This window comes from Lepisosteus platostomus, chromosome 23, assembly GCF_059453375.1.
Source record: "Lepisosteus platostomus isolate fLepPlt1 chromosome 23, fLepPlt1.hap1, whole genome shotgun sequence".
Classification (NCBI taxonomy): domain Eukaryota; kingdom Metazoa; phylum Chordata; class Actinopteri; order Semionotiformes; family Lepisosteidae; genus Lepisosteus; species Lepisosteus platostomus.
In genome coordinates, this window is record NC_142633.1 from 6907161 (window position 1) to 6921092 (window position 13932).

Genomic DNA, 13932 nt, shown 5'->3' on the forward strand with positions numbered 1-13932 from the left:
CCAGGCCTAAATGACTGACGTTACTTCTGCTCCTTAATATTACGACTGACACCTGGGAAGAATCTAAGCACAGGGTAGATTTCGCAATAGTTAAAAATCCAATACTTTTGAATGTCTTACCATCTAATCTGGGACTTCCTCCATATCTAAGAAAGAAAACTTCTGCAGCTTTTAAAGATATCCGTTTCACATCTCCTATTTTGTCTGGGTGTAGCTTCCCATGAGAACAGAGGAACTTAGAGTTGTCAATAGATTTGGTAACAGTGGAATCATCCAGCCATTTCTTTAGCCAATCCAGCGGGACAAATTCAAAAGGCTGGCCTACAAAATAGTTAGAAACAAAGCATTGATTATCGGAACAGATATAAAGGCTAAGCATAACACATGCACAGCATTCATTCATAAAAACACAGACAATTAGAAAGCTTAATATAAAGCAAAGGTTTGACTGGGCTACAATAATATGTTATAAAATATAGAGTTTGTATTATTTTTCCATTCAGAGAGTGACCATTTCAATGGGGAGAGGTCTGAAATTCTCTATACTCCTGAAGACAGTAAGCAAATAAAAGTGCTCTGAATTGTTAATAAAATCAGGCAAACATCCAACATAAATCTTAACACATTTAGCAGCTAGTAAAGAAACACAGGTAATACATAATTATTTGAAGGACAGTAAACCTGAACTTTAATCACAATTTTGATTGAAATGAGTTTGTAGTTCAGTACTTTTGCCAGCTAATGGAAATCACATTGTAATATACCGAGAGGCATTAGAAATGTAACACGAATATTGGAACCAGCAGCATCGGTTGCATTTTTAATGCTTCTCGATAGATCAAATGGTATTCAAGAAACATCAAACGCCATGGGTTTTATCAAACCTGTAAACATTTCTTTACATCAAACCACTTTACAGTGTGTATCAAACAGAGCATACCAGAAAGGGATGATGTTTTATGCATATTTCATGGCTATAATCACAGAGACATATTTTACAACGCAAGCTAACAGATATCTCCACCAGGATTATAACTGGCGTAACCCAGTTATAACTTGTAGTTTTGTACAGATGGACAAAACTACAAGTTTTGTCCATCCAAGTTAAAGACTTGCTTCCCAAGTCTTTAACTTGGGAAGCATCTCTGTGTGAGATATGGCAGTTTAAGGCACAGACCTTGAAGGTTATTATCATGCACAGAACAAATCCCTGGGAGAAACATCACTGTAACGGAAGGCATTTTTGTAGCTTCAACGTAGCATTTTAAACTCACAGCCCTCTTAACCGTTTGTCTGAAATGTGATACTGTACGAGAATGATTTTACAGACCGTCTTCAGCAGGTAACAATTCGTAGAGCTCCTTCACCTCTTCGTGTTTGGCTTTGCCCTTGTCTACACTCTGCTTTCGCATGTCAGCCATTTCCATACACCACTCCTCAAACTTCTTGTTGTCCCTTTCCACCAGCTTCTGCAGGAAAGCTTTTGATTGCAATTCAGATTAGACACTTAGTTTAACAGGAATCCCATGCTCCTCAAAGCAACAATAACTGATTGTACTGTAAGAAATGGCGGTAAATCTACCCCTTACAAAAGGGAGTTTATAAAGGCTACTTAAATCACTATTTTAATAGATGAAAGCACACAACAAAGAATTTTGACTTTCACAGCCTACGTTGTGGAAAAATAATCTGGTAATTTCATAATAATTCAGATATACAAGAACAAGATATACAAAAACTTTGCTATATACAGTGATCTATTTCAGCTATACAGACTGCACTGCTTTTCTGCTACAACAGTATACCAAAGAGTTTCACACATCTGTGTATGTGACTGGAAAACAGGAGAATAAGCAAACATCAGACAGCACCTCACAGTGGATTACATAAAATCCCAGGATTCTCAGATCCTGCAGGATCACAGTGCTTCGCACTGAGCATCTTTCAGACTCCCCGCCAAGAATTGCGGTCCACTTACCTGGTACCTGAACATTAATCTCAGCTTGATCTTTGTCTTCGTTCTGCAGTTTGTAGACTAACATGTACGCATTCCGTGAACAGTGGAAACCTTTACTGCACTTGGGTTTACGTGTTTGAGACTTCGACGTTTCTGCTAAAAAAATAAAATAGTGACTAAGTAAATGGGAATAAATTGCCATTTAAAACATTTCTTTGTTCAATTGACACTAAGACACGAAAGGATTGTTTCTATGTGAAAGGATCACCATAGAGAAAAATTTCAACATTTAAAACCAGAAGAGAGCATTTAGTTAACTTCCTCTATGCCAGCAGCCATATCACTCTGCAACACAAAACCGGCAACCCACTGGAGCTCAGCGCTCACCCTGCTGTCCATGTGGGTCCTAATGCCCCATTATAGTGAAGGGGACACTATACCGTAAACAGGCGCCGTCCTTCAGATGAGACATAAAACCGAGGTCCTGACTCTCTGTGGTCATTAAAAATCCCAGGGCGTCTCTTGAAAAGAGTAGGGGTGTAACCTCGGCGTACTGGCCAAATTTCCTATTGGCCCTTACCAATCATGGCCTCCTTATAATCCCCATCTATGAATTGACTTCATTACTCTGTTCTCCTCCCCACTGAGAGCTGATGTGTGGGGAGTGTTCTGGCGCACTTTGGCTGCCGTTGCATCATCCAGGTGGGGCTGCACACTGGTGGTGGTGGAGGGGATCCCCATTACCTGTAAAGCACTTTGAGTGGAGTGTCCAGAAAAGCGCTATATAAGTGTAAGCAATTTATTAAATCTGCAGCACATACACACCAAGGATGGGGCACTCTAAAATTATGTGTTTTTGCTTTCTACTTTTCTGCATGCGATTATTCTCTACTTTGCAGCTCTCGTGCTGATACAGGTTAACTCTTTACAGACCTATATTAGTTACCATTTATGTGGCAAAGTACAATCTACAGGGGGTGGACAAAATAATAGTAACGCCTAATTCTACACATCCATCCATTGTCTAACTGCTTACTCCTGGTGAGGGTCATGATGGTAACGGGCAGACCAGAGCAGACCTTTCCCAAGCAGCAGCCTCCAGCTCCTCCTGGGGGATTCCCAGGTGTTACCGGGCCAGCTGAGAGAAATAACCTTCCAGCTTGTCCTGTGTCTGCCCCAGGTCTCTTCCCAGTAGGCCATGCCTGGTACACATCCCACGGGAGGCACCTGGGATGCATCCTCACCTCTCGATCCAGAGGTCCACTCGGATTGCTGAGCTCCTCACTCTCTCATGGTGAGCAAGCCCAGCAGCCCCACAGAAAAACCTTACTTCACTTGTACCCGCTAACTCATTATTTTAGTCACTGCCCATAGCTTGTGACCATAGGAGAGGATAGGGATGTAGATCGACCGGAAAACTGAGAGCTTTGTCCAAAAATCCAACTCTGAGCAGTACAGTGGCTGCACCAATCTACTGATCAATTCCGTGATCCCCTCAATCCAAACTTTTGTGAATACAACCCCATGGTACTTAAACTCCTCCACTTGGGGCAGCTGCTCCTCCCTCAGCGGGACAGCCAATTCTTTCCAGGACAGAACCAAGACCTCCGATTTGGAGCTGTAGACTGGCTGCACACCTGATCGCAGTCAGATGAGGCACACAGGACAACATCATCTGCAAACAGCCGAGATGCAGCCCCTTAAGTCTCCGAACCGGACACACTCCAGACCTCGGCTGAGACACGATGTCCTGTCCTTGACACCCATGAACAGGAAAGGAGACCAGTTGTGCCTTTGGAGGTCCACCTCGAAAGTGCTCGACTTTCGTTTTGCAAATCCAGAGACTGGAAGCATGCAGCAGCAGCCCTCACACCCCATACACCCGCAGCCAACACCTCCCGAAAGACACCCCAGAGTAGCCTTCTCCAAATCCACAAAACCTGTAGACAGCTGGGGGGGGGGCAATTTCCCATGCCCCCTCAGGTATCCGTGGGAGGAGAGAGAGTTGGTCAACTGCTCCATTGCCAGCAAGGAATCCACATTGTTCCTCCTGTATTTGAGGGTCGACTATCAGGCCGAGTCTCCTTTCCAGCGCCCTGGCACAGGCTTTCCCAGGGAGGCTGGGGATCCCTCTGTAGCTGGAACACACCCTCTGGTCCACCTTTTTATAAATGGGGATCATCACCCCAGTCTGCCAATCCAGAGGCACTGTCCCGCCTTCCATGTAAACATGAAGAGACCCGTTACCCATGACACCCCAGCAGTGTCCTGCACCTTCAGTGTTACTGGCCAGATCTCATCCACTCCTGCTGCCCTGCCGCTACGGGTCTGTTTCGTCACCACTGGGACCTCAGCCACAGAAATGGACCCAGTCCCACCAGAGGCTTCTGCCACTGCATCCTGAAAGGAAGGCATGTCCACCGTCCAGCGGATTCAGGAGTTCCTCCAAGTGCTTCCTTGTGCTCCTCTAAGCAACTTACCTATATCTTCCTCGATTCCCAGCTGAAGTTTCTTGCCCTCCATTTTCTCAATCTCTTCATCGTTAAACTTGTACCAGTCATTAGTCCTGGTGTCCCGCACGTGGGCAATGTAGTGACCAGAGTAGGCGCTCACACCTCGGTGAATCAGCACTGCGGTCAGCTCATAGACGCATTTCACATCTAGCAGAAGTACAAATCAAAAACAACGGTCAATTACTCAATAGGCCCTGCTAGCATAAAAATGAATTCAAAGCAACGTGCATGAGTTCTGCTACATTCAGTACATGATGTAGGCCTTGCAACCTATAGTCTGTCAAGCAGACAAAACCATAGTGCCTCAAACATAATCTGATAGTAGCCATCTGATGCAAAGACCTCATCCAGCCATTTCTGGATCAAAGCCTGTGTATCAGCTTCAGTCCAACGGCTGGTTAGCTTTTCCAAACTCCTTGAACCCATGGGGTGAAGACGTTCTTCCTATCTTCGAGTTTAAATTCAATTTCATGTGGTTACTTGTGTATCTGGTCCTTGTTTCATCAATCATTGTGAAGAAAACAAGTGTGTGGACTTTGTCAGCGCCTTTGAGAATCAATGCTCACCAGATGCATTTCTTTTCAATATTCATACGGAAATGGAAACAGAAAGGTAACAAAACAGATTTCATTACCATGAGTTAGTTCTAATTATAATTAACTAACACTGAATGGAAGACAAATTGACTGGCAACAGTAATAAAAAGTCAAAAAACGTTTCTCAAAAAGGTTAAGATACATAGTCCTGTATTGATAAAAATATATATTGTACTGCCAGTCAGAATTATTGAGATCACCTGGTTGATTTTCTAAAGAAATACATGTAAAAAGGGTGCAGGATAAATTATTCATTTATATTTAAATGAATGGCCTTATTAAAAACCTGCTTTTCTTTCTTTATAAGCAATTACATTTAATTTGGCAGCGTGCTGAGGACCTGTTTTCATCCATTATTTACTTTTCAAGAGGCAGAGCGAGATGCCAGACAAAAAGGATGACACTGCATCACTGTGCTGCCCAACACTTAACGGCGTTTCATTTAAAAACGTAAATAGCACAATTACCGTTCCGTTCCAAGAAGGGACCCATGTCCAAGGTTTCAGGAAAGCTAATGAATGTGTTCAACTTCTTCTTGTGACCAGTTTGCCTAAACAGATCATACACAAAAAAATCAAACAACATTATCATACTCAGCTTCCACCTGTGTTAAGAAACTAGAAACTATGTTAGAGCTAGAAACTATGTCCAGGAGTAGAGTACACCGCACTCAAGCTCACAATGTAACAGCTTTAGCTTCAGAAGGAAAGAAACCCTTGACATACAATCACCTTACTGAACTGACAAGAAAGTGGAACAATTCATTTTTCATACGGATCAGAAGAGCAAGCAAACAGCCAAGGAATTAAGTAGCTCAGGTGGGGAGCTGTGTCAGCATGCGTAGTCTGCAAAGGAACAAGTAATAGGTTTATTCCCTGCTGAAAAGAGAAAAGAGGAAGCTTCACAGCCGAAACGTTGCGTTTTCTCTCTTCTCTTTTCAGCCAAGGAATAAATACTACCCTATATTACCCCATATATCTCAGAATGTTTTAAAAGAGAAATTAACAACAAATTGTATTATGTGTATACACAGTATACACCATGGTAAAAATTAAAAGTGTTTACATTTTAATATGTAGTTGAAGATTTTAAATTTAAGATTAGTATTCTGTCTATGCTTCCAGTTGATATTTTTAATGAGGTTTTACAATTGTTCCTTCCACTGATTACACAAAAGGTGATGCTACAAACAAACTTTCTACTATTTTACAACAGCTCCTTCTCTATAGCTCACAATAGTAATAGTTTATGTAGTGGTGGTGATTCAACCACATAATATTGTATTACTGGCACACTTTATTGCATGTATAGATTGTTTGCCATTTTTACTGCAGTTGCTGTAATAAAGTTACAGGTGACATGGCTATACTTTATCATTTTTACAGTTCTAACCCATTCATTTAAAAAAATATGAAAACATCCGACAGTTTCTGAGACCTACTGTATGCCAACGTATTGTAGTATACCTCCAAAAACCTGATATTCAAAGTAGTATTTCTGTCCTGTTTTTATATGAAAAGTATTTTCACAAAAACTGTTGCTGCCCATCACAGCAGAATTACTTAACACTCGTATGAAGACACTCTAAATATAAAAAAGCAAACACAAAAAAGCAGATACAGAAGTAAAATAAAATATGTAGGCCCAACAGTTATGGTACTATACATTCATTTATTTTGTACACAATTTTACTTATTTTATAAGCATTGTGGGCAATCACTTGTGGATAACCATAAAAAATGCCATGCAGTCTAATTCTGCATGCGTTGTACATGTCTCACATCACTGGGCACTAGTGGTAACATACACTATGAGCGTGATCTTATCTATGTAAGCCTTGCAAGGAAATCAAGTCAGTTCCCATACTGTGAACCAAATCTGCCCTTTGTCTATACACCAGTACTAAAGAGCAGTGTTGTTGGGGGATGTCTGAATGTTCCACTACTCAGAGCTGCAGTGCAGAGCTCACCTGTCGAAGACGAATCTCATGAGCTGTAGGTTAAGGGTGCGAGGAAGACTCTGGAGTTTTATTCTTCTTGTGGCATTCTGCTTACTCTGACAGCTCTCGCAGAAATAGCGGTTGTCCCCTTCCAGTTTTTCTTCCTGTAGAGACGATTGAGACAAAAATGACATTTTGGAGCAAGAGGAACACGTACACACACGATACCTTACAAGAGCTATTGCCCACGTTACTTTAACTTCACACAGATGAACAGCAATATGGCAAGAATCCATTTCCTGGTAGGCACACTCTGAATGTTGGGATGCTTTGTAGACACAAAACAAAGGTCACGTCCACTTTTTTTATGAATAAGAAATAAAAACAAGCTATCGATACTGTGTATCAATTTTATGTTTTACATATTTCTGTTGTTGCCCCTTTAGAAAATGGAAAGCCTAAACTAAAGGGAAATGGAAGTCAATTACGCACAATTATTGGCATTTCTGCAATAACACAATTGCTGTGTTCCTAGAGAACACTGCAATATAAAAGCCACATTGAAGAAACCATTAGTTCAATGGGTATTAAGGGGTGAGGGGACAGAGCTTGGATTCACGATATCAATGGTCTTTTTTCTACAGTAATCGGCCATATTATTAGTTTGTGCATGTCTTCTGCATTATGTATTTTTGTGATCATTTTAAACAGGAAACAGAGGAAAAAAAGATAAAATAATGCATAATATGCATCAGTATTTCCATCGCTAAGGGCTGAGAATTTCTGCAGTGGAAGTGGGCGAGACAACATTTTTCGTCAGAGTTTTTGTCATGACACTACTCATCCCATTAGCTCAAATCATATCACTTTATAACTTCGATGTTCTGTTCCAGAGTAACAGCTTTCCTTTTCACTTGGGCCTCATGCATGAACCGATCATTCAGACCCTTGCCACACACTGTAACAGCAATATTTAATAGGAATACATCCAACCAATGAAAATATAGTCACGGAGCACAGATACAGAACGTCACTGCGTGCGGGTGTGCAAGAGAATACCTCAGCATTCCAAGTGCGTGTTGTTGACGCACAACAGTTTTTACTCTACGCCTGTGATTAGTCCCAGTGTGCTTGAGTCACGTTATAGCCAACACTGTCTGGAAAAAGAGTTCTCTAATAAATCAACCACTGTATAGTCAATTCACATTATGGAAACTCAGGTAATAGCACAAGTGGCTGTAAAACTGTCTGCCCCTTAAATTTTTTTTTTAAAAAGCACTTGACAACACCCTGTAATTTTAACAATGTTAAACATTTCGCTATGTACCTAAGAAAAAATGTAATAATTGCTTCAGTACCATAAATGGCTTTTCCTCTTACTTACACTCACAGCAAAGGCAAATCGCAATTGACAGCTCCCATGTCATATACAACATATGTCCCTTCTATGTGATATGTCGCACGACGACCCTACACTGTGATATCACAAAATAAAAATGCACTGTCTTAACAGTGCTTGCACTGAGCATTGTTTGCATCCTAACAAAGGAATTACAATGTATATAAAGTCCGCAAAAAAAAATGAATGTTCTTTTAAAAAAGGAGATTTGTGCTCCAAATGCAGAAGATTTATGAGTGATTTACCTTGAGAAACTCAGTCACGCAGTCTGTAAGCTGCTTGTGCCCTTGAATGTTAAGCTCCAGCTCATAGAAGCGGGACAAAAGCTGTGATTCACGGCCACAGTGGTTACACCTGAAATTACAAAATTTAAATTACTACTGAATAAGTCTCGTACATAATCAAAAAAAGAAAAAATTACTTTCATGTTTCACACACTTTTTTAGGTATTGTGTCTTTATCAGGCATTTTTGACACCTTCAAAAAGAATATAAAAATAGGTAAAATAAGGCAAAATATTTTCAAAAAGAAAAAATGTGCAACCTGCAGAATCAGTTCTGTGTTGAGATTCTGTACATGCAACCCCTGTCACCATCTAACCTGCAAACGCAGTCAGGGGACCTTAAGAAGCTCTGTACTACACACAGCTTTTATCAAGAAACGAAACTAACAAATCACATTAAGAACTGAAACTGAACTTTTGTCAGTTGCAACACCGTGTGTGAACAATTAACGTGAAAAGATGTCCAGAGTAAGTGCTAGAAAATCTAAAAGAAATCACAGTAATGTTTAACTGGCCCTGTAAAAAAAAAAACTTAATTAAGACTCACATTTTCGGAGTCAATTGCTTTAATGGAGCAGTATAGAGTATGATTGTGAGACTATTTAATACGGAAAAAACAGAAAACCGTGGAAGACAAATGTTCAGAGGAGTGAGTAAGGTCAGAAGGATATAAGCCGATTCCAGAAGCAAGTTGATCCCAGGATATTTAAAACAACCTGAAAGCATGCTATTCACCACCACTGTTATCACATAACGCACATAACATAAAGCACACTTCTGGCCAATTCCAATACAAAAAAAAAATTAAAAATGTAGACGAATTGTAACTTCTGAGATTTTCATTTGTCAGGAAAAGTTGCAACGTTGGAGATGGAGATGGAAAATCCAGGTTTCGGGAGTTGTTAGGCACAGCGAAGGAGATTTACACTTCAGGCAGCAAAACCCGTGTGGAACGTACACAGTAACGTAGGCGAACTGTCCACAGAACTGCTGCTGTATGACATTCTGCAAGTTTGGGTTCTTCTGTTTGGAAAGTGTATCTTCCAACAGTGACAAGAAGAGCTTTGAGAATTCCTGGGCATCCTAGAAGCAGGAAAAATATGCTTTAACCGCAGGCAGGGAAACACCACTGGGGCTTACAGAATATAGTCTATCAGGTTCCCACATAGCAATGATAACTTTAAAAGCTGATGCTGGCAAAACGTAAACACTTGTCTAGTAACATGACCAAAATGAATCCGGCCACTTTCTAACTGCTTCTTTCAAATCAGGGTTGCGCAGGAACCTGTTTCAGCAAGTAAATGGATCAAGGTGGGGCTACAACCTGGACAGGAATCCTGTTCATCGCAGGGCACACACAGACACGCGCACACACTCAGCCTCACACCAATGACAGTTTTCCCAGAAGCCAGTTTACCTAACTGTGCATCTTCGGACAGCGAGAGGAAACCAGAGCACCCAAAGAAGACCCACACAAACACAGAGTGAACATGCGGACTTCACACAGATAGCACAAGGTCCAGAATTGAACCAAGCAATGATAACCACAGCACCACCATGCCACCCATCACCAAAACAAATGTTCAGCAAAAACATTGAAGTACCTGTCCCCCCCAAAAAAAAGATTGTTTTTCATAAAGCATACCTGCTGTTGTCCCGTATCTAGCCCTAGTGCCTTCACAAGACCTGAGGGGTCAATGTATCGTCTATTGCTGTTCTGCAGCAAGGCAAATAAGTACTGCAGATGTTCACATATGGTCTGCGGTTCATAATCTGCACAGAAAAAGCAAAGGAACAAGTGATGCATTTCAAATGGTTAATTCTGCATTGATAGAGAAGCATGACATTGGGACAGACTGTTATGCTTCCTGGCCTGAAGGCGGAAACATTTAAAATTAGGTTTTGAAAATGTATGCATGCCTCTCCTGATGGTGCAAACCTTTTATCTTTATTCTCCCTTCACACACTAACGATCAGAGTGAAGAGGGGCAATATTTCTGACCTGAATCTAAGTCGTGTTCCTCTGCCCTGGGGTTCTGACACAGGTAGAGAGTCTGTCGCAGCTCCAGGTTGTGGAACCACACCTGCAAGAACGTGTTCACATAGCAAGTGGCTCCAAGGTTGGTCAGCCCTACAAACGTATTCTGGAAAAGACATGAGACATATTAGAGAAAATGCCTAATTCAAGGTGACCTAACATCAGCCCAAATCAAGTCAAAAGGCAGAGTAAAGTTTGTGTCCTAAACCTGTCAGAAATCCATGCAATTGGGTGTCCTGAACTGATATACTGAACTTTTCATAATATGGAGCTATACCAAAGTATAATTACCCAAAAAACACAAAAATCATGTCATGGAGGTACTTACAGAGACTGTTATAATCAGTTATAATCTTTTGATATGATTCTGCTCTCCCTGATAGATCCCTTGTCGTGTTTTGAGAATTAGTATGTATTTAAGCAAAATGGCTTTTAAGAACCCATTTCTTTTAAAGATGAATAGAAGGAAACGAGATGAGAGGCCACAAATATGACAGTGAAGAACAGCCTTCCACCTGCCACGTATAATCTCTAAGAACCCTCATTATTCCTGCTCCTTTCTTTTGATCCAGAGGAAAAATTATTTTCAAAACTTGTTCCTTTCTGAACCAGAACAGCAAAAACATCTGAGCAAGGAATAAGAGGGATGGATATGAAACAAAAGCCATAAAACAGCTGGAAAACATTTCCATCCTGCGAGCTCTTGTACAAAAGGATGAGTGAATCACAGTAAGTACAAGCACATCAAGGGGTGAGGTACCTTGTCTCTTCTTTCCGAATTTGGATCATCGATATTGTGGAAGGAATTCTCATCGATCTCTCCCAGCCAGAGGTGCTCCCCAATGCCAACCAAGCAGTTGGGATTTGCCTTGCAGTTCCTTCTGCACAGGTGGGTATAAAATCCAGGGAAATCAGACTACAGTACATACAGTACAGTACCTGCTTACACATACTATTTTGAGATTCCTTTTTTGGACTGCATTATCCAATAATAATTACCGCAATGTCTCCACATATAGAAATAAGAACAGAGGACTTTTTCGGTTTAGTAGCTGGTCAAAACCTTGTCATGTTTCCAAACTAATTACTAAACCCCATTAATACAACAAACACAATGGATATTCACCATGCACGCTGTTTACACACTTCCAAATGCAAAGATACAAAGGTATTCACCCCATGACACATAGTGTGTAAAATTAATCTGCTCAAATAGGGGGTCTGTCGGCCTGCTGCTCTGCTTTTAATATTGAGCACTGCTCATCAAAATGACACTTTTTTATCGTTCATGTTTAGAACTATTATTGAGGGAGGTGTCTTGAAAGGAGGACCCAAGACTGGAAAAATCACAGTTCTACTAAACAGTGAGAAACAATTCACAGACGTACAAAATACACCACGCATTGTGGCTGAGGATCTGCGTCTGTGGCTGGAAGGTTGCCGGTTCGTATCCCGCGGCCGGCAGAGGAATCCTACTCCGTTGGGCCCCTGAGCAAGACCCCTAACCCCAGCTGCTCCAGGGGTGCCGTATAACTGGCTGACCCTGCGCTCTGACCCCCAGCTTCTCTCTCCCTGTCTGTGTGTCTCATGGAGAGCAAGTTTGGGTCTGCGAAAAGACAAATTCCTAATACAAGAAATTGTATGTGGCTGATAAAGTGATCTTATCTTACATTAGGCACCAGGGAATCATATTGATCTCTGCCATTTCACGACTTTATAGTGAACATATGAGAAAGTAAATCCTGAAAAATGTTGTGTGAATAAGATGGTGATCTGACACTAGTTGTCAAGCATTGTTTCTTATCGTTGTCATCGTTCTACCTTTGTGATCGTTTCTGTTTCTCCAGAACGGAAAATGAAAAGGTATGGAACGACGTTTTATTAAAGTTCGGTTTTAAACACACACGGGAGATGCATGATGACAGTCGGGCTGAAGTCTGTTTCTCCACAGCTCAGTCCTTGCGGGGGTCAGCCAAGTCAGAAGGAAGAGTTTGTTCCGAAAGCAGATCAGCACTGCTACTGTACGAGAGACGTTTAAAGAACCGAGCAGTCACATGAAAAAGTCGTGCAAATTAAGATGCCCGAAGAGGCAAACAGTCCCGCCGATTCTGCAGCTACTGTGATACGATCTTCTACGGAAAGGAGCTGAAATGAAGTTTGCATTTTACACCTGAAAACTTCCCCGAGCAGGCGTTTGAGTTTTAGGTGCACAACAAACCCCCCCCCTTACCTGCAGGAACCCCTCTTGCACGCCGGCAGCCTGATGCGGTACGCCGTCTCGATGTGCTCCGCGCTCACCTCCTCGGGTTTCACCGCCTCGATCCAGCGCCAGGCTGCCCTTTCCAGCTGCAGCCGCGGCGCCATTCTCGCCGCTGCACAGCGCTCCGTCCCCGGGATGGCGAGACACGATAGGCCGGGGATTCACCGGCCTGGCGTCGACAAAGTGCTCTCCAAAAATATTGCAGTAACGCACACACCCCCCTTTAAAAAAACCTCCGAATTCGGTATTTTATCTACATAAATACACGTCGCCCTACACGTTGCGTATTTCCAGGGCACTGTATTTAGCTAGAGATACATGCTTGGCTCCGTACGGTATATTTGATCGATCACAGATGTCGAAAACAAACCCTGTGCTTGCATCCACAGTGAATCGGTAGTTGATAGTTGATTCGCACAACTACCAGTACAATCAAAGGCAAAACTTATTTTTCGAAATGCACAAATGGACGAAAAAGAAGAGATTTCTCGGTTTTCCACCAATGTAACTTCATTACCGGTAGACCATTAGAGCAGCCAGTTTAGTGTGGAATAAAAAAGCACGTTTTCTTTTAATCATTGCTGTTTTAGTGGACCTGGAGCCAGGCACTGCTACCAGATGGAAAGTTCGAGAAATCTTTAATTTATTCAGATCCCTTTCAATATGAATTTGTGATTAGTTCGTTCTTCCCGGGTACTGTTCAAACCTGTCTTTATTCTTTGCATTCGGAGTTCGTGTGCCTTTACCAACAAACGGCTGGACATGCGACTGGTAATTTGTTTTTATTTTTCCATTTCTTTTGCGTTTCATTCCTCATTTTTGATAGTCTGCGTTAGTCCGGTTGCCAGTTGTCACCTGTCCCCCCCCCTCCCCGTTCCCCATCTATATTTTCCTCCTTCACTTTCAAACTTGTTTTGGGGACCGAAGTACTCACGTAACGTACGCGC

The 13932-nt window shown here is 41.8% G+C and overlaps 1 protein-coding gene across 3 annotated transcripts in view; it reads right to left on the reverse strand.

The window, feature by feature from the left end:
• usp48 (ubiquitin specific peptidase 48) overlaps window positions 1–13922 on the reverse strand; it is a 29119-nt gene extending 15197 nt beyond the window's left edge. The window contains exons 1-12 of one of the 3 annotated variants that reach the window (XM_088617522.1): window positions 12956–13922; window positions 11486–11606; window positions 10690–10831; window positions 10333–10460; window positions 9646–9770; window positions 8650–8758; window positions 7036–7169; window positions 5534–5616; window positions 4438–4617; window positions 1979–2110; window positions 1331–1480; window positions 121–321 (exon numbers count right to left, since the gene is read on the reverse strand). In XM_088617522.1, coding sequence (XP_088473648.1) covers window positions 121–321; window positions 1331–1480; window positions 1979–2110; window positions 4438–4617; window positions 5534–5616; window positions 7036–7169; window positions 8650–8758; window positions 9646–9770; window positions 10333–10460; window positions 10690–10831; window positions 11486–11606; window positions 12956–13089 — 1639 coding nt within the window. In that variant the 5' untranslated portion in view covers window positions 13090–13922. Of the gene's footprint in view, window positions 1–120; window positions 322–1330; window positions 1481–1978; window positions 2114–4437; window positions 4618–5533; window positions 5617–7035; window positions 7170–8649; window positions 8759–9234; window positions 9617–9645; window positions 9771–10332; window positions 10461–10689; window positions 10832–11485; window positions 11607–12955 lie in introns of those variants that run through there. The other 2 variants (XM_088617521.1, XM_088617523.1) reach the window with 2 other exon arrangements.
• Window positions 13923–13932: the final 10 nt, after the last annotated feature.